At 42.4% G+C, this 26,879-nt stretch overlaps 1 protein-coding gene and 1 long non-coding RNA gene across 2 annotated transcripts in view; both read left to right on the top strand.

Annotated features, from left to right (window-relative positions):
• Positions 1–2,384, top strand: part of LOC121930426 — a 16,364-nt gene extending 13,980 nt beyond the window's left edge. Inside the window, exon 3 of the long non-coding RNA XR_006103939.1 lies at positions 1,828–2,384. This is a non-coding gene — a long non-coding RNA (uncharacterized LOC121930426). The remainder of the gene's footprint in view (positions 1–1,827) is intronic.
• Positions 2,385–9,816: 7,432 nt separating this feature from the next.
• MKLN1 (muskelin 1) overlaps positions 9,817–26,879 on the top strand; it is a 145,243-nt gene continuing 128,180 nt past the window's right edge. The window contains exon 1 of the mRNA XM_042467105.1: positions 9,817–9,863. Coding sequence (XP_042323039.1) covers positions 9,832–9,863 — 32 coding nt within the window. The 5' untranslated portion in view covers positions 9,817–9,831. The remainder of the gene's footprint in view (positions 9,864–26,879) is intronic.

The following is a 26,879-nucleotide window of genomic DNA, read 5'->3' as shown; positions in this document are numbered from 1 at the left end:
AAAAAAAAAACGTAACCCGGAACAGTTTTTTCCTATCTAATTTTTTCGTATCCCGGAAATTTCGTAAGGCGGTCATTTCGTATCCCGGGGTACCACTGTACTTTGGACCTAAGCCTCAGAAGATGGCAATGGCAAACCCTCTCTGAAGAAACATGCCAAGAAAACCCCAAGATAGGTTTGCCTTAGGGTTGCCATAAGTTGGAAACTACTTGAAGGCACAAAACCACACACACAGGCAGGCTAAGCTAAGCAGAAAATGGGCAATACTGGTGTGAAAGCCAACATTTGATTTGTTGGTCCACCTCTCTGTTCAGAGACTGGTAGCTGTACAAAGAAGCTAAACCTCTGTCTTACTGTTTCCAAGGCCCGCATGCAAGATCTACTAGAAACTGCAGTCCTGACAGCAAAAGTGACAGTGCCAAGCAAGGGAGATGGATAAGTCTAGAATATGATACAGGATCGACAATGACCACAGAGGAGATGGGCCTTCCAGCAATGCCCTAATGGGAATTGATGGAGAAGCATAGATGTGCATGCAACTACTGAATGTATAAAAATGTGGTAGGGAGGAATGTTGGACCCTGCAGTGTTTTGAAACAAATCTCATGCCTCACAAGCACATTTTATTCAGGGTTTGGAGATGATTCTCCCTCTCCCAATATTAACAAATCAATTTACAAAAAAGTCAGACAAAACACATAGAAGAAACAAAATGAAATTGACTACAAATATAAAGAAAACATACATAAAACCATTATAGCAAGTATTTATTTATTTATTATTTTGAGTATTTATACCTTACTCGTCAGCCACAAAGGGCCTCAGAGCGGCTTACATTTCTATAGCAAGTACATTTATATACCGCTTATCAGTGCATTTAAGCACTCCTTAAGAGGTTTACAATGTGTAAGCTAATTGCCCCCAACAAGCTGGGTACTCATTTTAGCAACCTCCAGAAGGATTCAAGGCTGAGTCAACTCTGGAGTCCCTGGGGTTGAACTCACAACCTTGTGGCTGTGAATGGCTGCAATACAGACCTTTAACAACTGTGCCACCAGGGCATTATCCCTTGCCCCTACTTTTCTCCCACCATTTCCATGAGGAATACAGTTCCTCATGTCAGTGTGACCCCCCAAGCATTAAATTATTTTCGTTGCTACTTCATAACTGTAATTTTGCTACTGTTTTCCGATAGTCTTAGGCAACTCCTGTGAAAGGGTTGTTCGACCCCCAAACAGCAACAGCAACAGCAATAATGATGTTATTTGCAAGAGAAATGGATTCAAATTTAACCATATTTACAGCAGACTAGTTGAATCATTAGGATGTAATATAGCAATGACTAAATTAAATCTAATTGGTTTCAAACAATTTACTCAAAGCATGAATAAGTTTGGTTCTCAAACCCAATGTTTCTATTCATTCATTCCAGTTTCATTGTTGTCCCCCTCCACTTTCCTGTGAATTTATAATAGTCTTTGGTTGATGCTGTGTTTTATCACTGTATTTTGTGTTTTATGGAAACATTTGGGCTCAGAAAAGTGGGGCTGAAATACTATCAGGTCAAGTTTATGATGCATTAACTTTTGCACAGAAATACCATCAAGAAATAAAGAAAATGCTTATAATAGCTAGGGATGGCAAGTGTTTCCTGCAGAGTTACTTTTTGGCCTCCAATTCCCAGCATCCCCCAAACAGCTTGGCCACTGGGAGTCATCCAGAAAAGTAACTTTTCCAGAAGAAACACCCCTTTCCATATCTCACAGCAGGGAGGGGACCTCCGTGACTCATGTCCCTTGTCTAAAAACAATGTCTGTTTTTTATTAGGACAACGTTGTCGTGTGCAGTTTTATGGAGATGAACTGATGAATTAATCAACTAAAACTCAAACAATGAATTCAGGAAGATTTCTTTAATGGGGTATCAGCTATTGTAAACAACAACAACAACCCAGATGCAGTTGGGCGGAAAAAAAGTGGGATTCTTTTATTTCCACCGTGCTGTCAACAATGAAATCAAATGCAGCTCTGTTTACATGCAAAGGGCAGGGTTTATTATTCTCATTCCTAAGATGACGCAGCAGCAGCTGAGACAGAACTTGGAAAGGGGAAAAGGCCACTGGCATGACACAGGGAAATGCACTGGCTTCAGCTTTCATCCATCAAGGAGCAATAAGAGGGAAATTATTATTGGCTGCTTGTTGCAGGGTTTAAGCGCTTGGTCTTCCTTTCAGATGGTTCTGACTTTTAAATAGCTTCAAGCACCCCAGTCCTAAATATCAGCACTTAGAATCATAGAGTTGGAAGAGACCCCAAGCGCCATGCAGTCCAATCCCATTCTGCCATTCAGGAATTCATAGTTCAGTGATGGTGAACCTTTTACAGACCGAGTGCCCAAAATGCAACCCAGATCCCACTTATTTATTGCAAAGTGCCATATCCCTCTGGGTTTCTAGTAAGAAACTCTAGCAAACTCTGTGCTAGGGTGACAGCATGTGTGCCCACAGAGAGGGCTCTGAGTGCCACCTATGGCATGTGTGCCATAGGTTCGCCAACACTGTCATAGTTAAAGCACTCCGGACAGATGGCCATCCAGACTTATTTAAAGAGCTCTAAAGAAGGAGACTCCACCACCCTCCAAGGCAGCATATTCCACTGTCAAACAGCTCTTACTGTAAGGATGTTCTTCCTAATGTTTAGGTGGAATCTCTTTTCCTATAGGTTGAATCCATTGCTTCATGTCTTAGTCCCTGTATAGACCAGCAAAAAGGGCCGGCTTGTGGGTTGAGTCAGGTCTGAGCATCCACACGCTCAATGCCCTAACATTGCCACTGGGACATCGTTTTGGCACGTGCCAGTCCACACAGCATGGACCATGATGACAGACCTCTGGCACTACATCCAAATGGCACAGCGCCAAAAAGGCGTCATCATGCCACATGGTGGCAGCCATGGTGCCCTTTAGAGGGTACAAAAGGAGCTGCTTTTTGCAGCTCCTTTTCCCACTCTCTAGAGGCCAGATCTGGGCCACAGAGTGCAGTTGCCGCGGCCCCGATTTGGGGCGAAAAAAGGTGGTGTCCAGCCGCCCCTTCAGGCCATTCTGTACAACCCCTTAGTCTCTGGAGCTGCAGAAAACAAGCTGCCCTCCTAAAGCCTTGTTTTGGCAGGGACAATCCTGATTAATCCTCTGTCATCCCACTGTTTCACCTTCTTTTAAAATGTCTCAGTTTCTCTGTCCTCCTCCCACTTTTCCCCTTTTGGCTCCAGCCTACTTCAATGGCTGCAAACTAAGTTCAAAAAGCAAAAACAGGCTGCATTCATTTAACTCAGCATTGGGAAGAGGAGCAGAAAAGTTGGAGTCTTGCCCTTCCCAATCAGTTAGCATATGTTGCAGTCCCATGCTGTACATTGGGATCTTCAATTTTTTTATATCTAGAGCCAAGCATATTTAAGAGGCCACAATGACTTTTGAAATACAGGAAGATCTCCCATGGGAAAGGAGTGTGGCCCCAAAGGCATGTGAAGGACCTAGGAAAAGGTTAAAATGGATGAGCTCATCATTCATTCTTCCTCCAGGTTTTTCACATATCCTTTGCACCAACAGACAGAGGAGGAGTCATTGCACCACAGTGAGTAAGCCAATATTTTATACCTATCCCCTTGCGGTGTTCTTAGATAACTTCTTTGTCCAGCTATCTTGGGGTTGTCTTAAATCCCAACCACTGTTTTGTTAATCTGAAGTAGAAACCATCAGTTGTTCTGGAATCCCATTGTTGGTTCCATGAAAAGACCATTAGGTCTTTGCTATATTGCTAGACATCACCCAAACACTAGGTAAAAGGTATAAATATCAGTGCCAACCATAGCCTCATGTGTTCACAGAGAGTTTTTTTTCACTCACTGTGTCTCCCTGAGACTTCATCTGAGACATATGCCATTTTCCATGGTCTCCTCTTCAGGACAGGTAAGTATTACCACCACCACCTACAACCCTCAATCTCCACTATCCAATTTTCGCTCCTTCATTTCGATTAGCTCTGCATGGTGTGTCTATGAATAGCTATTGTGTGTTTGGTTGCATTTGAATTGCTATGGTGTGTTTGGTTGTAAAGAGTTTGAAATATATTTTAAATTTGACTGTGCATTGTTTTTAACTTATAAAAAGTATTTAATTGTTTTTAAACTTTGTATTTATATTTTAATGATTTGCTTTTTAAAAAAACTTGTACTGCTTTAAATGTTGTTAGCCGCCTTGAGTCCCTATACTGGTAGAAAGGCAGAATAATAATAATGATAATAATATTTCTGTTTATTTCAAAATAAAACCTTTAATTCATTAAACCTACAGTCCTTTCACAGTTAGTACTGCTATACACAAGTGAATATGATCCTCAAGTTACCCAGCTTCTGGCCAAGTATCCTTTGAGTTAAATAATTCCCAAACATTTAAAGATGCTGACACTGTTGGTGGGGACCCCACCCACCCCCCGGCCAGTCCTCTCACCTTTTTGGATAACAGCAGCATCTTTTGCAGAATGATGTGCACCCTCATAGGTTTCTAAAACCAGTCTCACACTTATCAAGCACCTAGCATTTCTCAAATTCTATACAGACATTAAAAGATAATACATTATGTGTCACCAGGCTCACAGGCTAATGGGCAAAGTGCAGGATGGGGAAAGAAAGGGAAACACTGAAATAGCCATTTCTTCTTGGACCAATAAATGGGGCCAGCCTGGACCCTTGACCTGACATTCTTCCCAGAAACAGGGTGGCAGAGGGAAAAGTGTGACTCCCTTCCCTTCTGCTCTCTGATCCTTGGGTTTCACTTGTCCGTAGATGTGCCCAATATACAGACAAAGGACCAAAACGCACTGCAGAAATAATCCAGTTTGAGACCAATTTAACTGACCTGGCTCAATGCTGGGGAATTCTGTGATCTGTAGTTTTGTGAGACATTTAGCCTTCTTTCTCAGAGAGTTCTGGTTCCACGACAAAATAGAGTTCCCAGAACTCCCTAGCACAGAGCCAGGGCAGTTAAAGTGGTCTGAAACTGGATTGTTTCTGCAGTGTGTTTTGGCCCAAACTCACTGGTATAGTATAGTATAGGAGTATAGCAGTATGATACCTGTCCATGATAGAGAATCCTGGGATCTACAGTTTAGTGAGGAACTTAGAATCCTCCATAATGATATGATTAAGAGGATTGCACTAGACCTAGTCTAGCAGAGGAGTCTAACCACCCAACTACAAAACCTAGGATTGCATAAATTGGAGACATGGTATTTAAAGTGGTATCAAACTGCTCTAATTATCCAGTGTGGACATATCCCAACAAATGTAAAAAAGAAAGAGAGCAGAAATCTCCTAAGCCATTTTGGCAGTTGTTGGCCACCTAACAGACCCCATTCTGTACATCCTAGTTTTGTTATCCATCAGATTACGGTTCAGAAATCTGTTCTGCAAATGCATACAGTATTTTTTATAACTTACTAACAAATAGACATTCATGGAGTTGCAGCTGAATTATCTGTGACACCAATGCAAATATGCATCTATCTCTCTGTGTGTGTGCATGCATGCACAAGCACAGTTAGTCTAATACTGAATCTTAAAATAGCTGTGATTAAAGCAGAAGAGAGTGGGAGGCGAGCTGTGATGTCTCTCTGCTAGAGAAAAGGCAGAGGTTCTGTGAACTGAGAGATCTGTGAATGTTCAAGTCAGAACAATGTTTTATGGCCACAAGTCAGGTTTCCATTGCTGGGTTTCTGTGTACCGTAGTCACAGTCTGACTTAAAGATGCATCCATTTGTGTCATTTGGAGACTTTGCATTCATTGGCAAGATTTTTTTTTAAAAAATGCTGAGTGTAATTCATATTAGATATTCATTTATATCAAGTGAGGAATATGCAGTGTATAGGCTCCATGAATTTCCTAGGGCCTCCAAAATTAATTAATTAATTTGGGGCCTTTGGATATTTCTGTTCAGCACTATATCAGAAGGTCTCAGGGTGGTGTACAAGTAAAATTTGTTTTTGTTCTTGTTGTTGTGTGCTTTCAAGTCATTTCCAACTTATGGTGACCATAAGGCAAACCTGTAATGGGGTTTCCTTGGTAAGTTTCTTCAGAGGAGGTTTGCCATTGCCTTCCCTTGAGGCTGAGAGGGTGTGACTTGCCCAAGATCACCAAAGAGGTTTGACATCCCTTCAAATTTTGAAACATGACTGTCATGTCACCTCTTAACCTTCTTGTCTCTAAACTAAACATGCCCAACTCCCTTAGCCACTCCTTATGGGACATGGTTTCCAGACCTTTCACCATTTTAGTCACCTTCCTCTGGACACACTCCAGCTTATCAATAGCCTTCTTGAATTTTGGTGTCCAGAACTGGGCACAATATTGCAGGCGAGGTCTGTCCAAAGCTGGATAGAATGGTACTATTATCTCCCTCAGTCTAGATACTATATCCCTGTTCCTGTATCTGAGGGTTGCCATAAATCAAAAATGACTTGAAGGCACATAGCAACAACACACAACCTCTGGCTGACTCAAGTTCTTAGATATAGTAGAAAATAGCAGAAAAAAGGATGTCAAGCAGGAGGGATGCATCTCTCATGGAATGCAGTAGACTCAGCATCCCTTTCTTAAAAAGAGGCTCTTCCTAGAAGATCATCATGGCCCTACAATCTAATTTGCAGAGCTCCTTAACCAAATAGTAGGACAGACGGTGGACACAATGTTCACCAGATGCTTTGGATTCACTTGTGGTGTTGTCCCCTGCCACCCAGCCTCCATTCTGTCTTTTTTTTTTTTAAATCCTCAAACTCTTCCATCATGTGAGAATGACATAATGCTATGAAGCAGCTGATGTTCCAGTAAGTTGCTGAGACTTAGCACCCTGGTAAATCTTCTGCTAAGAGTGACTGGCAGCTATTAGCGATGACAAAGCCGGGCCTTAGGACACAGAGCAGGAAAGCAAAGGGTAAACACATTCCATTGCTTGTGGCATTTGGGATGAAAAAGAAGCCCAAAAAGAGGAATTGCACCTCAACTCCCCAAAAATGAACTTGGATGTCTATTACATTTGCATATGTTCTTGTCTATGGATAGATACACATTTATTAGTAAAAGTGTTAGAAAGACGACTACAGTACTCATCACTGTGATGTCAGCCCAGCTGGCCAATTTGAACAATGCTGCACCACTACATGTGGCCACCATCGTGACTTATGTGGAGCCAGTTGGGGAACATAATATTGGAGATTAGACCCAGATGTAGGGCCAGTGGAAACAGGACCCATGACTTTCCAAATGTCACCCAGTGGGTTTCCATGACCAAGAACAAGTTCAAACCCTGGTATCCCAGGGTCCTAGTCCAACACTCAAACTGCCACACCATGTTGGCTCAAGGATTTGGCAGGGAGAAATCCAGAACTCCCCAGCCAGTATGACTAGTGGTTATGCAGACTGGGGGGACTATAGAAATAGTTGTCCAAAAAGGTAAGTTTTCCAAGGGACATACCAACCAAATATTCCCTAGAACTGAAAATGATTGTATGGTCTCTTTCTTTTTTGGGTCCTTTGTTGTGGTTGTGGTGGTTATTTGCAATTAAGTTGACTTTCACATATGGGTGAACCTATGAATGAGAGACCTCTAAGGTCATCAACTGCCCTGCTCAGATCTTGTAAACTTGGGGCAACCATGGCTTCCTTGAGTAAGTCCTGGTGCGTTGTGTGCCTTCATGCCATTTTAAACTTACTGTGACTCTAAGGTGGACCTATGATGGGATTTTTTGGCAAGATTTGTTCAGAGAAGGTTTGCCTTCATCTGATGCTGAGAGAGTGTGACTTGCCCACCATCACCCAGGGGGTTTCATGGCCAAGATGGGAATCGAATCCTGGTCTTCAAAGTCGCAGTCCAAAACTCAAACCATTACACCACGCTGGCTCATCAACAGCCCTGCAAAAGTCTTGCAAACTGAGGACAACCATGGCTTCTTTGAGTGAGTCCTATTCCCTGTAAAATCTTTTTTCTTTTAGTAAATGTGTAAATCTAGTTCTGTTTCAAGTATGTGTATATGTCTCTGCTTAGCACAAATAGCACAAGAAGACAAAAATCCAAACACTCCAGAAATACATTTGGTTTTAACAGGTAGGCCAGAATGGAAAAGTAATTGAAATTGTTGTACTAGATGAACGTTCTGTTCTTTATGTTCTAGAGCAAAGTACAGTGTGGTATTTGGAAGATAAAAACCATGCCGACAAAGTCTGGTTTTTATCACAATAAAACAGAGACAAGGAACAGACTCTTTGCTACAGTTCCCAAATCCCTCCAGCTGCCTGTCCAATGATTTCACTGGTTGCAGGATTCTGGGAATTGTGGTTTCTAAACCTTATTCTGGATAAGAATGTGCTATAATGGCATACCCATTTTACCTTTTTAACTGTATTTTTATTCTTTTAATAAGTAATCTATTTTAATATTATAACAATTTAATTCTGTTTTAATGTATCACTTTTCTATGTTTTTAACTATATTGTTCTTTTAATGTGAGCTGCTCTGGGTCCCAGATCTGAGAAAAGAATGAGATATTCATAAATAAATAATTTAACAACAACAACAGCAACAACCCTGCCATTGTCCGGATTTGGCAGGGACACTCCCTTATAAATCCTCTGTCCTCCCATTTTTTCAGCTTATTTTTAAATGTCCCAGTTTCTCTCTCCTCCCTCTTTCCATCTTTGTGCTCAGCTTACTATAACTGTTCCAAACTGTGCTCAAAATACAATAGTTGTTTTCATGCAACACAAGCTGCATCTGCACTGCAGAATTAATGCAGTTTGACACCACTTTAGCTGCAGTGGTTCAAATGCTATGGAATTGTGGGATTTACAAGTTTGTGAGATATTTAGTCTTCTGTGTCAGGGAGCTTTGGTGCCACAACAAACAACAAATCTCAAGATTCTGTGGCAGTTAATTGATGTTGTCTGGCCGTGTGTGCCCAGTTTTCATCTGTGAAATGTTAGAGCAGTGATGTCCAAACTCTGGCCCTCCAGATGTTTTGGACTTCAGCTCCCAGAATCCCAGACCATTAACCAAGATGGCTTAGGCTTCTTCTGCGAGCTGAAGTCCAAAACACCTGGAGGGCCAGAGTTTGGACATCACTGCGTTAAGTGCATGCAATGACTTCAAATGACTCTGGGAACTGGAATCCCAAAAAGTAATTTTCCATACTCTGCAATTATCAAAGGTAGGGATCAATGCACAATGTTGCCCTCTGAGTGTGATAGATTGCAACTCCCATGACCCTGAGCCAGCATAGCCAATGGTGGAGAAAACTGGGCGCTGCAATCCGACAATGTCTGGAAGACTGCCCATGACAATCCTGGATCTAGAGGGAAACACTAGTAAGGCAAGAAGACACATCGACAGAACAGGAGTATTTTTGTAATATTTTGACACCTGGGGTGCAAAATGTTGTGTGCAAGGGTGCATCTACGCTGTAGAAACAATGCAGTTTGACATCACTTTAACGGCCATGGCTCAATCATATGGAATCCTGGGATTTATAGTTTTGTGAGGCACCAGCACTCTTTGGCAGTGAAGGCTAAAGATCTTGTAAAATTCCAAATTCTAAGATTTCATTGGATGGAGCTGCAGCACTTAAAGTGGTGTCAAACTGCATTATTTCTACAGTGTAGATGCACCCCAAGACTCAGGTTGCTACTGTTCTGTTCCCTTGGGGTTTTTGCCAGAAAAAGAACGAGGAACTAACTGTTCTGAATCTGACCTCTGCTGTACTTTAGCACCACAGAGAGGCTCAACAGGGGATGGGACAGGTATACCTCAGTGAACCAAGCAGGTGAGTTCCAGGGCATTATTACTTTAACAGAGGCAGAAATAATGTGGAATGAACAGATAAGTTCCTAGAGCATGAAACAGAAGAAAAGTTCAATTTTTTTGGGTGGACGTTCTATTGTAAACTAACAATACCTGTACAGACTTGTGAAATGAAACATCTATATCAGGTAAATTGCATAAGTAAATAAAACCATGTTGAACTTTAGAGATCAGCTCCCCCCCCCCCTCCAGTGGATCCAGGTTTTATCTTTCCTCACTCTCCACTTTTCTTACATTTTCTATTTTTGTGGCCAAACTCTAGGCCTATCCTTTTTCTCAACATGCCTGGGCTAGCTAATGAAGCAGGTTTTTTTCTTCTCCCTCTTTCTCTCTGGGTGGACCCACACTGCAGAAATGAAGCAGTTTGACACCACTTTAACTGCCATAGTTCCATCCCATGGATCTGTAGTTTGGAGAGGCCCCAGTCCTCTTTGACAGAATACCTCACCAAACTACAAATCCCAGCATCCCATAGCTTTCTCCTCACCTTCCCACCAGGGCCCTCCGTTCTGGTAGTCAAGGCCTGCTGTCACAGCCCAGGATTTCCTCTGCCCCATCCCGGATTCGCCCCTTTTCACTTGCTGCCCCTCACTCCTGGAACCTTCTTCCCCCACAAGCAAGAGCCATCACTTCTTTAACCAGCTTCAAAACGGAGCTGAAGACCATCCTGTTCAGAGAAGCGTTCCCAGGCATTGCATAATTGTCACTTGCTTTTTGTTGTTCTTTTGTTGTCTGTTTTATTGAATCATTTCCTGTATTGCTATGTATTTTATATGTATTATCCTACTAGAGAGGCCCCTTCCCCACCACCTTTCCCTTCTCCTTTTGTGTCATGTCTTTTTAGATTGTAAGCCTGAGGGCAAGGAACCGTCCAATTAAAAAGATTGTAGCGCTGTGTAAATTTACAGCGCTTTATAAATAAAGCTTAATAATAATAATAATAATAATAATAATAGTTATCTCAATATGAATTTTTTTTTCAACATAGTGTAGAGCAGGGGAGCATGGAAAAACAGTCAGCTCTCCATATCCACAGATTCTTTATCCACGGATTTAACCATCCATGGCTTGAAAATATTTTGTAAAAATATAAATTCCCAAAAGCAAATCTTGTTTTTGCTATTTTATATAAGGGATGCCAATTTGTCGTTGTATTTAATGGGACTTGAGGATCCACAAATGTTGATATCCATAGGGAGTCCTGGAACCAGACCCGAATGGATACCAAGGGCCCACTATATGTGAACCCCAGTTGTTATTTACTGTCAAGTTGGCTTGGATGTATGGTAACCCTTGAATGAGAGACCTCCAAGAGCTCCAGCCATCAACTTGCAATGCAGACTTTCTCTTTTGCTACTGCCTTTCACTTTATAATCGTCTTTTCTAATGAATCACATTTTTGCATGGTATGTTCAAAGTATGACAGCCTCACTTTAGTCAGTTTGGCTTCTAAGGAGAGTTCAGGCTTGATTTGCTGTAAGACTCATTTAATGTGAGTCATGTAGTGTACAATCCAAACACATGCATGTCACCATCCTGTAAGGATGAGGCTGCAGAAAAAAGACATGGTGTGATGTAAGAATGGAAAGAATATTCCTTATTGTTTATTTCTTGGTAGAATAAGTTTACCTGATAGTCAGGAAACCCTATTGGGGAAGAATAATAAACTTTTAAATTTAATTTATATCCCGCCAGACAAATCTGATTTCTTTCTTTGATAAAATTACCAGCTTGGTAGATGAAGGGAATGCTGTGGATATAGTATATCTTGATTTCAGTAAGGCCTTTGACAAAGTTCCCCATGACATTCTTGCAAACAAGCTTGTAAAATGTGGGCTAGACAAGGCAACTGTTACGTGGATTTGTAGTTGGTTGACCGGCCGAACGCAAAGGGTGCTCAACAATGGCACCTTTTCATCCTGGAGAGAAGTAACCAGTGGAGTCCCACAGGGCTCTGTCCTTGGCCCAGTTTATGGTTTTTTTCTGTGCAGAAAAAAGAGGCTTTTGGAACACTTTTGGATGCCTGAGCATGGAGAAAATACTGTACAAAATTTTTCTTTTTCTCTCACATCAGAGAGAAATATACAGTAATTATTTGTCTCTGCATGAAAGAATGAAATAATCAAGGATGGATGTCTGCTAGTCTGGCCCATGTGTAACTGAAAACAAAGAAGTGCTGGAAGGAAAATTGTCTTCAAAAACAAAATAAAACAGGCAGCTCAAAACAAGGTGGCTGAGCCCACGCCCTGAAAAGTGTCACCCTCCAGCAGCTGTTGTGTAGCTGTTGCCCTTGAAGCTGAACACAACAAACAGAGGCCCTGCCAACAAGGTCTTGCTAAAGAGGCGCTTTGGTCCAGAGGTCTGCTGAATATCAGTCCATGGAAGGGATTCAAGGAGAAATGTTGACAGAGCAGCTTCATACTAGGTGCATTTCCTTCCAAGAAGTCACTTACATTTTGTAATTAGCTTGTGGATGCTGTCCCATGTGAAGATGACTGTTTGGTTATCAGTGTAGAATCATAAAATTGGAAGAGACCCACAAGGGCCATCCAATCCTGCCCACTGACATGCAGGAACTCACAACCAAAGCACCCCTGACAGATGGCCATCCAGCCTCTGTTTAAAGACCTTCAAAGAAAGAGACTTCACATTACTCTGAGGCAGAGCCTTCCACTGTTGAATAGTTCTTACTGTCAGAAAGATCTTCCTAATGTTTAGGTGGAATCTCTTTTCCTGTAGTTTGTATCCATTGCAACATGTCTTGGTCTCTGGAGCAGCAGAAAACAAGCTTGCTCCATCCTCAATATGACACCCCTCCAAATACTTAAACAAAGCTACTGTATCAGCTCTTAACCTTCTCTTCTCCAGGCTAAACCTACTCAGCTCCCTAAGTCGCTCCTTGTAGGGCTTTATAGTTTTGAGATTCTTCACCCTTTTGGTTGCATTTGCATTATCTCCCATGTTTCTTGCAAAATTGGGACGTGAGGCGATTACAGCTGGTATAAACAAAAGGAAAACTGTTAGAAAATGAATAAAACTCTCTGCACTCTCTCGCCCTCATTCTCCCTTAACCTCACCTCTCTGCCCTATGCCTTACCCAACATGTTGATGAAGGAGAAACCCTTTCATAATTTTAAGAAAGATTGGGAATTGTTTATTACCTTTCTACAGTTTCATTGGGGCCACACACTGATTTTAGGTTTTGCAGATTAAACACAGGTTGTATGCTGTAGAAACATAAATATATTATTTTAAAGGAAGGATAGTAAATTGTGGAATATAGTCATCAGTAAGGGTTGGGAAGTCAGTAATGTTACTATTGTTTGTTTTTGTTGCTTTGAAGTGTTTATAGTTTTGTTGTTGTTATGTATGTATATATGTATATTTTAGATATGGAGATTATTGCACTGCTTTTTTCCTGATCTGGGAAGGGGCAGAGACCGGGATGGGACCATGTGTTATCGCACGCATCCTGTACCGGATCAGGTCTTCTCCCATTACTTTGCTAAGAATGGACAAATCTCGTTTTTAGCAAAGTACAGGAGAAGTCCTGATCTGGTACAGGATGCCTCCGATGTGGGCACAGAGCTGTGTGATAACACACGGTCTCAACCCATGCCCAGATAGGGAAAAAACAACCAGTGCGATAATCTCCATAGAGACAAAATATATGAATTCTGACAGCAAACAGACCAGTAGTCAATGAAGCTGTTTCAACAAGGCAGTTAAATACTCTATAACCACCCCAGTCAACAATCTAGATGCAGCATTTTGAACCTCCTAATGTTTCTGAACCTTTTCTAAAGGTAACTCCACATTACAGTAATCCAACAGGGATGTAATCAAGGCATGTGTTATTGTGGCTGGATTTGACTCTTCCAGAAACAGACAGGGTGACTAGATGTCCTCATTTTCCAGGACATGTCCTACATTTCAACCTTCTGTCCAGGGGAAATTCCATTTTGAGCATAACTAAAAAGCCCATTGAGTAACACCTTCCTGTTCCCCTTTGAGAAATATGTTTACTTGGCAGCCTATCCTTGCTGCAAATAGGGGGATAGGATGGGTCCTTTTAAAAGTTCTTTTTTCCTAGGAGCGGCAGCAGCTGACTTGCACCCAGAGCTAAGGACAAGTTTGTTTCTTGGAGGGGAAAAGGACAGCAAATGTGGTGTTAAGCAATGGGCTACATGAGGACACAATGCAAATGTTCAAAGGGTTCTTTTCCCCCTTAATTTCAAGCACAATGGACAAATGAATGGAATAATTTAAATATAGATTCAATCAAGGGTTTGTTGATAATCAAGTACCATTTTAAGCATTCGCCTTGCTGAAAGTTCAGTAAGTATACTGCAAGCCAACAGGCATTTTAATCAAGATAAATTCATCAGAAAAATATGGTTGAGACGTACAGAATACAATAGGGTTTATGTAACATAGCTCTGAATAATCCATATGAAATTAATTTATAGTTATATGCATGTTCTTAGCTTTTATTTTGGAATGTCCTACATTTTTCTTGAATGTTCTACATTTTGTGGTGCCTTGTCCTCTTTTGAGATTATGACATCTGGTCACCCTGGACACACCTGACCTACTAGTTTTAATTGTGCAAATGCAGTCTTGGCCACTGCTGAAATCTGGGTCTCTAGGCTCAGGGATGAGTCCAAGAACATGCCCAAACTGCAAACCTGAGATTTCAGAGGGAGTGTAACCCCATCCAGCACTGTCTGGATCCTTATTCCCTGATCTGCCTTCCGACTGATCAGGTGTATTTCTGGATTAAGCTTCAATTTGTTTGCCCTCATCCAGTCCGTTAATGACAACAGACACTGGTTTAGTACTGGAACAGCTTCCTTGGAGTTAGAAAGGAGAGACAGAGCTGAATGTCATCATCAGCAGCATTCTGATGCATGTACTGCCTGTCCCACCAACCTGCCTTGAGACTGGGGCAAGCTTATACAGAGGGATATGGCCCATGCCTGCTAGCCCAGTGGCAGAACTTGGATGCTTTGCCTTTTGGGGATTGCAGCTCACAGTGTCCACCAGCCAGCATAGTTTGGAGGATTTGGAGAGTTGGTAGTCTTACATTTTAATATTTCCCAGCTCTGTTTAGTGGCCGAACCAAACAGATACCATAATGGTAGAATTCAGAGATATAGCCATGTTAGTCTGTAGAATCAGTATGTAGAGAGATCTTGTACCACCCTTGAGACTAAATGAAATAAAGAGATTGGCAGCAGGAGCTTTTGTAGACTTCAGTCTACTTCTTCAGATGCACATACATCTGAGGAAGTAGATTGAAGTCTACAAAAGCTCGTGCTGCCAACTTCTTTATTTCATTTAGTCTCAAGGGTGGTACAAGATCTCTCTACATACCAACAGAAGCCAGTTAGAGGTAACAGTCAGAGCTCTGAAGCCAAGCAGAGAATAGCTTCTCCCTTTTGATTCTGACCCATTTCTTTGTCATTTGGCTCTTTTCCCCAGGGAGCAGAGGAAACCAAAATCCTGCAACTTTGGCTCAGCTCCTGAGATTTGACAACCCTGCACCTGAGCCTAAAAGGCTGTGAGCCTGTGACTGCGATATCCCCTGCTGTCTCTGAGGGACAGAGCTGCCGATGGATGTGATTCTCATCCACGGGAGTTACTCATATCATATGCATCACATGGGCAACCGTGAGTCAGCTCAGCTGTTGGTGAAAGCATGAGCCAAGGCTATGAAATCCATTCGAATAACCAGGCCAAGCTCCAAGAGCCAACGCTGCACGGGAGGCCAGAAAGGGGAGATGACCAACATCGACAGGCTTGCAGCACCGCTGATGTAAAAATTTAGACAGGCAAGACAGGAGGGTGGGGGAGCATACCAAGGCAAGGAATGAGGGGCACACACAGCTTGGAAAGTGCAGAAATCTAGTGACAACTGGTGACTTCTATGTCCGTAGGGTGTTGAATACATTTCAGGCTTCAATTCAAAATTTAAAGGAGTTCTCTAAGAGAACCAACTCTATTCCCAAAATAAGGTCAGACCCTTATATTTAAAAAGTTTAAAGTTTAAACCTAAAATGTATTACCTTCCACATGGAGAAATCTGCTGTTACTGCGAAAAACAAGCAAGCAAAATACTTAGAAAATGGAATTAAATGTGAAGGGGGGGATCTATTAAAAATTCCTGTGCAATTCCCATGAAAATTAAAATTAAAAATTAATTGGAAAATATTACTTGTTGCACTAATAATTTGATTTTGCTCCTACTCATTTTGTTACTTTTCTAGCAGTAGTAGTAGTAATAGTAGTAGTAGTAATAGTAGTTTTTTTTTAGTTCTCAGGATATGTGACCATGTTCTGGAAGAGTTTATTCCTGACGTTCTACTAGTATGTCTGGCTGGGATTTTCAGATGCTGTCAAAATGTCAGGAATAAACTCTTCCAGAACATGGCCACATAACCCAAAAAACCCACAAAAACTATGGATGCTGATTGTGAAAGCCTTTGACATCACAATAATAATAATACAGGGTAGTTGTAATCACAATGATATCCCATTTTTTCTCTAATATTGAGACTCAAGGCAGGTTTGTTGTTTTTGTTGTTAACTGCATTCAAGTCAATCTTGACTCATGGTGACCCTGTGAATGAGATATCTCCAAAATCCCTTGTCCTCTATCAGTCTGCTTAGTTTCTGGCCCATAACCTCCATGACTAAGTCTAATCATCTGACATGTAGGAGTCCTCCCTTTCTACTACCTTCTACCTTTCCCAGCATTATTGTTTTTTCCAATGAGTCGTGCCTTCTCATGATGTTGCCAAAGTACAACAGCCTCAGTTTCATCATCTTGACTTCCAGGAAAATTTCAGGCTTGATTTGTTCAAGAACCCATTTGGTTGTCTTTTGGGCTGTCCATGGTGTCTTTAGCATTCTTCTCCAGCACCAGATCTCATATGAGTTAATCTTCTTTCTGTCTGGTTTCTTCACTCTCCAGCTCTCACATCTGTACATGGTGATGGGGAATACCATGGTTTGGAAAATTCTGACTTTAGTGCTTAGTTGTATACTCTTTAGGGTCTTTTCTAGTTCTTCCATGGTTGTCCTTCCCGTTCCTAGTCTTCTTGTCTCTTGGGTGCATTTTCTATTCTGATCAATGTTTGATCCAAGGTAGGGGAGCTCTTTTACTGTTTTGATTTTTTCATTGTCTGGGTTGAATTTATGTAGATCCTCTATGGTCATTATTTTTGTTTTCTTTATGTTCAGTATTAAGCTTGCCATTGCACTTTCTTGTTTGACCTTCTTTATTAATTGTTCTAAGTCTGTAATGTTTTTGCTAGGAATATGGTGTGATCCACATATCTCAGATTGTTGATATTCCTTCCTCCTGTCTTCATTCCTCTTTCTTCTCAGCCTAAGCCTGCTTTTTGTATGATATTTTCTGCATACAAGTTGAAGAAGGAGGGTGATAGAATACAGCCTTGCCTGATTTTTTTGCCTATTGGGAACCATTCTGTTTCTCCATGTTGTTGTGTGCCTTTCCGACTTATGGCAATGCTAAGGCAAATCTAGGGTTCACTGGGCCTAAGCGTGTGTGAGACACCCAAGATCACCAGTGGGTTTTCATGACCAAGCAAGGAATCAAACCCTGGCCTCCAAAGTCACAGTCCAATGCTCAAATCACTACACCATGCTTGCCATCAGGTGTGTATGCTACCCATCTCTAATTTGGTGTCATCTGAAAATTTTCTATTCCATCATCTAAGTCTGTAGTTGAGAACCTAGGCACGCAAAGCCATTTCTGAAGGCATGCAGAGAGATGGGAGGGCAGGGGAAGAATAGGAACAGGCGCAGGTCTGTTCCTCCTCCTGGGCCTTCAGTTGTATCCGGGGAAGTCCTGCCCCTGGAAGTCCCACTCCCAGAAGGCAGAAGTCCCCTGGAGGTTCCCTGAGTAACACCAGGTGCAGGAATGCCTTTGAGTTTGGGCACTCGATCTGTAAAAGGTTCCCCTTCACTGATCTAAGTCATTTATGAAGATGTTAAATAACACCAACCCGGGGCAGAACCTTGTGGAAATCCAACCAATTGGTTTTCCTTTTCTGTGGATCATGGTGCCCTCTTGGTGAGAAACAGACCAACTCATTAAAGCCAGGGACCAGGGATGGAGCCAGTGTCTGAGCTTCAATACAAAATGGAAGCCCAGATGATGATCCACCTTCTGCATTGTAACCAGCAAAAAAAGAGCCTTTATTATATCTACTAAGCAAACAGAACAGCCTGTGGGACCTGTGTTGTCCCTCTTCCTGGGCCTTGAATTATTTAATGTCCTGGAGGAGCACATGACCCCAGCTGAGCAGGCTATCTGGAGAGCAGGAGCCTTTGATGCAGTAATGGGAAATTTCCATTCTTTTGCTCTGAGAGCTTTGCAGAGGTGTTGGCGGGGAAGATAGAAAGAACTCAGACAAAACCAAAATGCTACTGAAAATGCCACACTGCACAAAACTACTTCCTTTCCCAGGAAATTTCCACACTGAAATCTTTTGATCCATCGGCCGGTTTTAAAGTAGACAATGAGTTCTCAGAAACTCTTCAGAATACATTTTTGGTGGTTTATATTTCATATCCTGCAACATTTCCCATGGGACATATATGGCCAAGCAACATGGCTGAAGTAAATATCCCCCAGAAGACTTCAGCGTACGGGACAGAGGCAATCCCATAGGTAATCTGAACCGAAACCTGGAATACACTCCAGGTTTTAAAGGGGTTATGCAATAGGCTGGGCCACAGTCCCCCAATGAATTCAGTACCACTGGAGAGCTTCTTTAAAGCGGGGTGGGCAGAATGTGGACTCTGGGCCACACCTGGCCCCTGAATCCTACCTGCCCAGAGATTTCAAGGCCCTCAACTCTTAATTTTTAAAAAAATCCTGCTAATTTTTGGATGATTCTCTCCCTCCTTGAGAAAATTGGCCAGTTTAATTAAAAACAAGCATAAATATGGTGGTTTATTTCCCTCACTTCTCAGAGCCCCCACCATTAACAAAAATGATACCCAAAGTGATACAAGATCAATTTTGGCGCACCAGAACACAATAATGTGTGGGATTGTACAGGGACTGAAATTGGCCTCTTTTCTCTGCAGTTGACCAGACTTGCTTTAAAATTATTCAAACCCCAGGAAATCAAACTACAGGGAAAGACCTTTGCAGAACAGTAAGAGCTGTTCAATAGTGGAAGATGCGGCTTCGGAGAGTGGTGGAGTCCAGGGTGACTAGGCATCCCCCTTTTCCAGGACATGTCCTACATGTCAACCTTCTGTCCAGGAGGAATTCCAAAACGTCCTCCATTTTGAATAGGATTAAAGTGCATAAATTTGTATTTGTCTTAGTGTTTTTAACTTTTCCCCAGGGAGGCCAGAATGGCTCCCTCCTTGTTCACTTTCCGCCAGCAGGCAAAGACCTTCATCTTCAGACAGGCTTTTAAAGCGAAAGGTTTTTAAAGATCGGGCTGAATGTCGTATTCTTTTAAAGTATTTTCAACACATTTATCTTTTTAACTCTATTTTATTTTTGTATGCAATCTGTTTTAATATTGTAATACAGGTAATTTGTTTTAATGTAATAATTTAATTGTTTTAATGTAATATTTTTCTGTTTTTAAATGTACTGTTTTTAATCTTGTAAGCCATTTAAAGTCCCATTTTGGGGAAAGGGCAGGATATTATTATTATTATTATTTGGTCATGCCCTACATTTTTCTTGAATGTCCCACATTTTGTGGTCCCTGTCCTCCTTTGCGGTGAGGACATCTGATTACCCAGGGTGGAGTCTTCTTTGGTTGCTTTTGGTTGCTGGATGGGCATCAGTTGGGAGTGCTTTGATTGTGTATTCCTGCATGGCAGAATGGGGTTGGACTGGGTGACCTTTGGGGTCTCATCTATCTCTATGATTGGGAAGGTTCCTTTATTTTTTGGCCTAGCGCTCCCAGAATTTCCCAGTTAGCTTGGCCACTAGCCATATTGACTGGAGAATTCTAGGAATGATTTGTTAAAAATCAAAATTTTGCACAAGTCAAAGTGAATTACCCCAAGTTATAGTATGGACATTGTAAAAGGTTTCTACTAGAATAATTGCAGTCCAAAAAAGGAATTTTCTAAGCTCAGTCTTAAAACCAACACTGGTGAGGTGGTTTGACAAAATATATCATGTGCATATTGCTGATGAAATTGGGTTGTGTAGGGAAAACAAGTGTGGTTACAGCATGACATCCTGGCGATGCAGGGCTTTAATTTTTGGGTTGTCTCATATAATAGCACAATAATATAACTACAGTATGTATAGTATAACAGAGACCATAACCAACTGAGGGGTAATCTCTCTCCATGGCACAGTCACTTGCCTTTTCCCCAAAAGAAAGGAAAGAAAACAAAAGTTGGCACAGATCTACAATAGATATCTTCTACAGGCTAATTTGAAGAATCTAAGGAAAACATGGGTGTATCCACACTGCAGAATTAAAGCAGTCTGACACCATTTTAATGTTTATTTTATTGTATTTTATTTACTTCGTTTGTATGCCACCTTTCTCCCAGAAGGAACCGCTGCCAAGTGTCTATCTTACAGAATCCTGGGATTTGTAGTTTGGTGAGGTGTTAAGCCTGGTCTATCAAAGAGTTCTGGTGCATCATTGTTGTTGTTTTTGCTGTGTGCCTTTAAGTTCTTTCCATCTTATGGCAACCCTAAAGCAAACCTTTCATAGGATTTTCTTGGCAGGATTTGTTCAGAGGTGGGTTGCCATTTCCTTCCCTGAGGCTGAGAGAGTGTGACTTGCCCAAGATCACCCAGTGGGTTTCCATGGCAGAGCCAGGATTCGGACCCTGGTTTCCCAGTGTCCTAGCCCAACACTCAAACCACTATGCCACACTGGCCCTCAGCAAATTACCAATCTCAGGATTTCGTAGGACAGAATCACAGTAGTTAATGCGGTATCAAACTGCTTTCATTCTGCAGTGCGGATACACAGTCAGAAACCGAGGAAGAAAATCTTATATTGAAGGGGATGCTCACTGGCACTCAAATGGTCCAGTGTGCACCTGTGTACTGTTGTTGGTGTGAATGTTTGTGTTATTTTCTGAGACAAAGGGATAGTAATAGCAGTGAGGTCAGCCAGTTCTTAGTCAGAATGGAGGTGAGATAAAGTTCTAGTTAACGGTGACATAATCCCTTTTCCCCATATCCTTCCATCTTCTGGCTAGCTCATGTTTTTCCTGGAAAACTGTCTGTGTGATATGCTAATTGCCATTAACGTTGTCATACAGGCGACACACACACACACACACAGCAAATCTGCACAGCTTGGATGGCTTGCTAATGTATTGACATGACAGAGGGTCGGACTCCAGATGGATGTCCTTACAACCCAACCCATAGCTGGATTATCAGTGGGGCAGTTGGAGCAATTGCTGCAGGTTCCTTGGTGGTTAGGTGACCCATGCAACCATTGGCACTGTTGTTGTTGTTGCTGCTGTTGTTGTTGTTGTGTGCCTTCAAGTCATTTGTGAATATGCCTGTCAACTTATGGTGACCCCATGGGTTTTCACAGCCTAGGACTACTCAGAAGTGGTTTGGTCAGTTCCTTCCTCTGAAATAGAGCCCACAGCACATGGTGTTCATTGATGGTCTCCCATCCAAGTACTAAACAGGGCTGACCCTGCTCAGCATCCAAAACCAGACAGGATCTCTGCCTTTACATAGTATGTATATAGACTGGAGACCTGGAGGAATTCAAAGATATAGCCGTGTTAGTCAGTAGAATCAGTATGTACACACACCCTTACATTTTTCCTGGTCCTGACCTTTCTTTCTTTCCTTCCTCAAGCCAATAATTCATCTTGTTCATTAGCTGGGACCTTGTTTTCCCTTCCGCTGGATCTCATTCAGTTGTGTTTCTGGAATATAACACAGCAGCTGCTGTTCTCCCTCTTAACCTCTTTCTCTCTCTCTCTCTCTGCTGTTCCCTCCTTGCTTTGGTGACTGGCAATGCAAAAACCTGCGTCACTTCTAGATGTTTCTGCCTCTTGCTCTGGCTGCCTCTGAAGAAGATGAGAAGGGAAGATGTCCTGTATCAAAGGCAGGGGAAACAACTTGGTTAACTTTGTTTTCTTGTAATATTGATATGTGTCTTGCCTTAAGGAGACATGTCTGTTTCCCTGCATGTTCACACATTGAAATGAACACACACACACATATGCGTGCGAATGCTTTGCCAGTCCTCTTAGGAAAGCTACAGAGCAACTGCTTGTTTTGTTAATGAGGGACACAGCTTGCAATAAAATCTGTGTTTAATTTCTCTCAGGTCTTAGCAATTGCTGGTCCTGGGACACAAATGTTTCCCTCTTCCGCATGACAGCAGGGGGGTGAGGGTCTGTGGATGAGTTCATCTTTCCCTCTTTATTTCCTAAGAAGCTTCACAGCTGGATTTGAGCCTAGGATTCCCCAGTCCAGTCCTGGACAGATACTCTTTATAGCTACAATGCATTGGGTTCCTCATCTTCTCTGTCTCCCAGCTGAAAATAGGTCTATTTTATATGTAGTTGCACTGGCACAAATAGAAGGAAGGAAGGAAGGAAGGAAGGAAGGAGAGAGAGAGAGAGAGAGAGAGAGAGAGCTCTTTTATTCCTTTCCTTTGTTTATTCATATTCCATTTTGTCCCTTTCCCCCTCCCTTTATCCATTTATCCTTTTATTCCTTCCCCCTTCCTCCTTATTTTATTTCTTCTTCCTTTTCCATTTTCTTCTTCCTTTTCTCCTTCCTTCGCTTTGTGCCTTCAAGCCATTTCCCACTTATGCTGACCCTCAGGTGGACCTATCAAGGGGTTTTCTTGGCAAATTTCTTCAGAGGGGGTTTGCCATTGCCATCCTCTGAGGCTGAGAGTGTGACTTGCTTAAGGTTACCCAGTGGGTTTACATGGCCAAGCCAGGATTCGGGTCCTAGTCTGACACTCAAATCACTACTCCATGGGGCTCTTCCCAGTGGGCTGATACTGGTCCTTGCACAGAGGGGCCTGGGCAATTTATTTGCAGCCTTGCTTGTTTGTGTGTGAAACAGACCTTAGAGTAAGCACAAGGCTATTGTAAGAGTGGAAGTCTGCTCCGCAATTGTTGCAGGGACAGTGTTATTAAAAAATTATTTAGCTAACAACTCTGTCTGCTCTGATTGTTATATAAAAATGAAATAGATATTTTATATGATTCTAGTGCCCATTTGGCTGTTGTCTTGTATTTATTGAGTCCCAGCCTGCATCCGCATTACCAAAATAATCCAGCTTGACACCACTCCAACTGCCAAGGCTCAGCACTAAGGAATTCTGGGAACTGTAGTTTTGTGAGACATGTAGCCTTCTCTGTGAGAGAGCTCTGATGCCACAACAAACTACAGTTTCCAGAATTCCATAGCATTGAGCCATGGGAGTTGAAGTGCTGCCCAACTGGCTTATTTCTGCAGTGCGGATGCAGCCCCACTGAACCTAATGAGGCTTACTTCTGAGTAGATGTATACAGAATTGCACTTTGTGAGGACTATTTTGCTATGCTAATAACTCATCCAAACTGTCAGATTTTGGTAAAAATGTAAGCATGTGAATTACAAATAATTCCTTATTGGACAAATATCAAAGCGGGTTGAATGTAAATGAGCTCAGTTCAACTCAAGTCATGTTTTTGTTGTTGTGTACCTTCAAGTCATTTCCAATTTAAGCCTGAGGTGAATCTATCACTGGGTTTTCTTAGCAGAATTTGTTCAGAAGGGGTTTGCCCTTACCTTCCTCTGAGAGAGTGTCTTCCCCAAGGTTGCCCACTGCTGAGTGGGGATTCGAACCCAACTCTCCCAGTGTCCCTGTCGGACACTCAAACCACTACACCACACTGGGTCATGCAATGAAAATAAATTCCTAGGTTCAGAATGAGCTGAGAGATACCCTACTCTTTAATTCTTTGTTGTTTGTACCTGGCTCTAAATAATGGCTCTTGGCATTCTAGTTTGAAAAGGAACACAAACCTGGTAAGTCAATACCTGGTGTAACCACTAGAACTGTGAAATCTGCAATTTCTATGTAAATTTCTGCTCTTGATTGGCAAGAAGTTTTGACCTTTAAACTTCTTGGAAAGGCGACTTTGCACTTTTTGATCTTGCTGACATAAGAAGACAAGAACAAAATTAAAGTAATGCCTGATGCAAAATTCCTGGAGGAGGCTGCTGAATACTTTCCAGTGTCTTTCCAAATGAATCACAATTGGGCTTTGAACCCTGTGCAAATTATCAAGGAACCTAGGAAGATGGACGACTGGGATTTTTGTGCGGCAGAATATAAAGAATAAATGGGACCCTGATGGCATGGGAAAGGAGAACCAGCGTGGCATACTGCAGTGATGGTGAACCTTTTTGAGGCCGAGTGCCCAAACTGAAACCCAAAGCCCACTTATTTATTGCAAAGTGCCATGTCCCTCTGGCTTTCTAGTAACAAACTCTGGCAAACTCGTGCTGGGACGATGGCACATGTGCCCACAGAAAGGGCTCTGAGTGCCACCTCTGGCACGTGTTCCATAGGTTCGCCATCACTGGCATGGTGGTTTGAGCACTGGACTACAATTCTGGAGACCAGGGTTCAAATCCCTGCTCAGCCATTGAAACCCACTGGGTGACCTTGGGCAAGTCACACTCTCTCAGCCTCAAAGAATGGCAATGACCAACCCCCTCTGAAGAAACTTGCCAAGAAAACCCTATGATAGTTTCACCTTAGACTCACCATAGGTCAAAAACGACTTGAAGGAACACAACAACAACAGCTTGGGGCAGAGCTTATGAGCTACTTTAGAGGGACTACGGCTCCCAGAACACACAACAGTAAGTCCATTCAGTTTTGGCTGGGGAGTTTGGGAGTGGACTTTGTGCAATGGCTTTGAGTTTTGGCTGAGTAATTGTTCCATATCCCATCATCATCATCATCACCACCATCACCATCATCATCACCATCACCATCACCATCAATTTAGATAGCACCATCCATGTACATGGTACTTTACAAACAGAATAAAACATAACTATTTCAATAATATAAAATACTTTAATATAAATATGGTTGGCAGTGCCAGTGACTCTGTTGAAGTTCTGGTTAATTTATGGAATAACAACATCACCAGAGCTATAGACATGATCGCTCTCAAGCGTCCTTTCCAACCCACTAAAAACCGTAACCCTTGGTACACTGAAGAGCTTAAACAAATGAAGCGGGTTGGACAACGACTAGAGAAGCGTTGGCTGAAATCTCAACTCATATCTGATAAGATACTTCATAGGACTTTTCTTAGGTCCTATCAAGTGGCGATAGATGCAGCCAAAAATCTTTCTATTCTGCATCTGTCGCGTCTGTGAAATCTCGTCCAGCTGAGCAGTTCAGGGTGGTAAGGAGTTTAACACAACTCCCTCCCACCCAGAACCCTCTATTAGAGTCAACCATAGCTTACTGTAATGCTTTTAATGATTATTTCACAGATAAAATCTCTCAGATAAGAGCTGATTTGGATGCCAACTTTAAGTCAGAAGCAATGAGAGAGGCATCCAACGCCTCCGCCATTACTGTTAGACTGGATCAATTTGAGTCGGTAAGTACTGAGGACGTGGACAAGCTCCTTAGTAGTCTGAAAAAAACGACTTGCCATCTTGACCCTTGCCCATCCTGGCTGGCTGTCCAGGGGGGTGATATAGTCAAGCTGATGCTGAATAATATAATCAATGCATCCTTCAGGGAGGGTACCGTGCCTTCTTGTCTTAAGGAGGCAGTGGTCAGACCACTCTTAAAAAAGCCCTCCCTGGACCCTCTGGATAGAAATAACTATAGGCCAGTCTCGTTGTTGCCATTCTTGAGCAAGGTGTTCGAGAGTGCGGTCGCCAATCAACTACAGGCAGTCTTGGATGAAGCTGATTATCTGGACCCATTTCAAACCGGATTCAGGGCGGGATACGGAGTTGAGACGGTCTTGGTCGCCTTAGTCGATGATCTCTGTCTAGGCATCGACAGAGGAAGTGTGACCCTGTTGGTGTTCTTAGACCTCTCAGCGGCCTTCGATACCATCGACCATGGTATCCTTCTGGAACGCCTGAGAGAGTTAAGTATCGGAGGCACAGTTCTACAGTGGTTCCGGTCCTACCTCTCAGGCAGATTCCAGATGGTGGCGCTAGGAGACAGTTGCTCTTCTAAAAGAGAGATAAAATTTGGTGTACCCCAGGGCGCAATATTGTCTCCTATGCTGTTTAACATTTACATGAAGCCGCTGGGAAAAATCATCCGGAGACATGGGGCAGGATGTTATCAGTACGCTGATGACACCCAAATATATTTCTCTATGTCTCAAACTGATGTAGTGTCTATGGATGGCATCTCTCCTCTGAATGCCTGTCTTGGGGCGGTAATGGACTGGATGAGAGAAAACCGACTCAAGCTGAATCCAGGTAAGATGGAGGTACTTGTTATAGGAAACCCAAGCCCAGGTATGGAATTATGTCAGCCAGTTCTGGATGGGGTCACACTTCCCCTGAAAGACTCTGTCCGCAGCTTAGGGGTGCTCCTTGACTCGTCGCTTCACCTGACAGCTCAGGTAGATGCGACAGTCAGGAGCACTTGTTATCAGCTTCGGCTGATACGCCAGCTGCGCCCCTTCCTGGAGCAGGGAGACCTTGAAACAGTTGTACATGCGCTGGTCACCTCTCGATTGGACTTCTGTAATGCGCTCTACATGGGGCTACCCTTGTGCCAAGTTCAGAAACTTCAACTTGTACAAAATATGGCAGCCAGGTTAATTACAGGTACTCGTCGTACCGATCACATAACACCGGTTTTGAAATCCCTTCACTGGCTGCCAATTAGTTTCCGGGCAAGGTACAAGGTGTTGGTGATTACCTTCAAAGCCCTACATGGCTTGGGTCCAGAATACTTAAGAGATC

This window comes from Sceloporus undulatus, chromosome 5 (assembly GCF_019175285.1).
Source record: "Sceloporus undulatus isolate JIND9_A2432 ecotype Alabama chromosome 5, SceUnd_v1.1, whole genome shotgun sequence".
Taxonomy (NCBI): domain Eukaryota; kingdom Metazoa; phylum Chordata; class Lepidosauria; order Squamata; family Phrynosomatidae; genus Sceloporus; species Sceloporus undulatus.
Note: the sequence above shows the minus strand (reverse complement) of the source record. Positions and strands in the feature narration are given on the sequence as shown.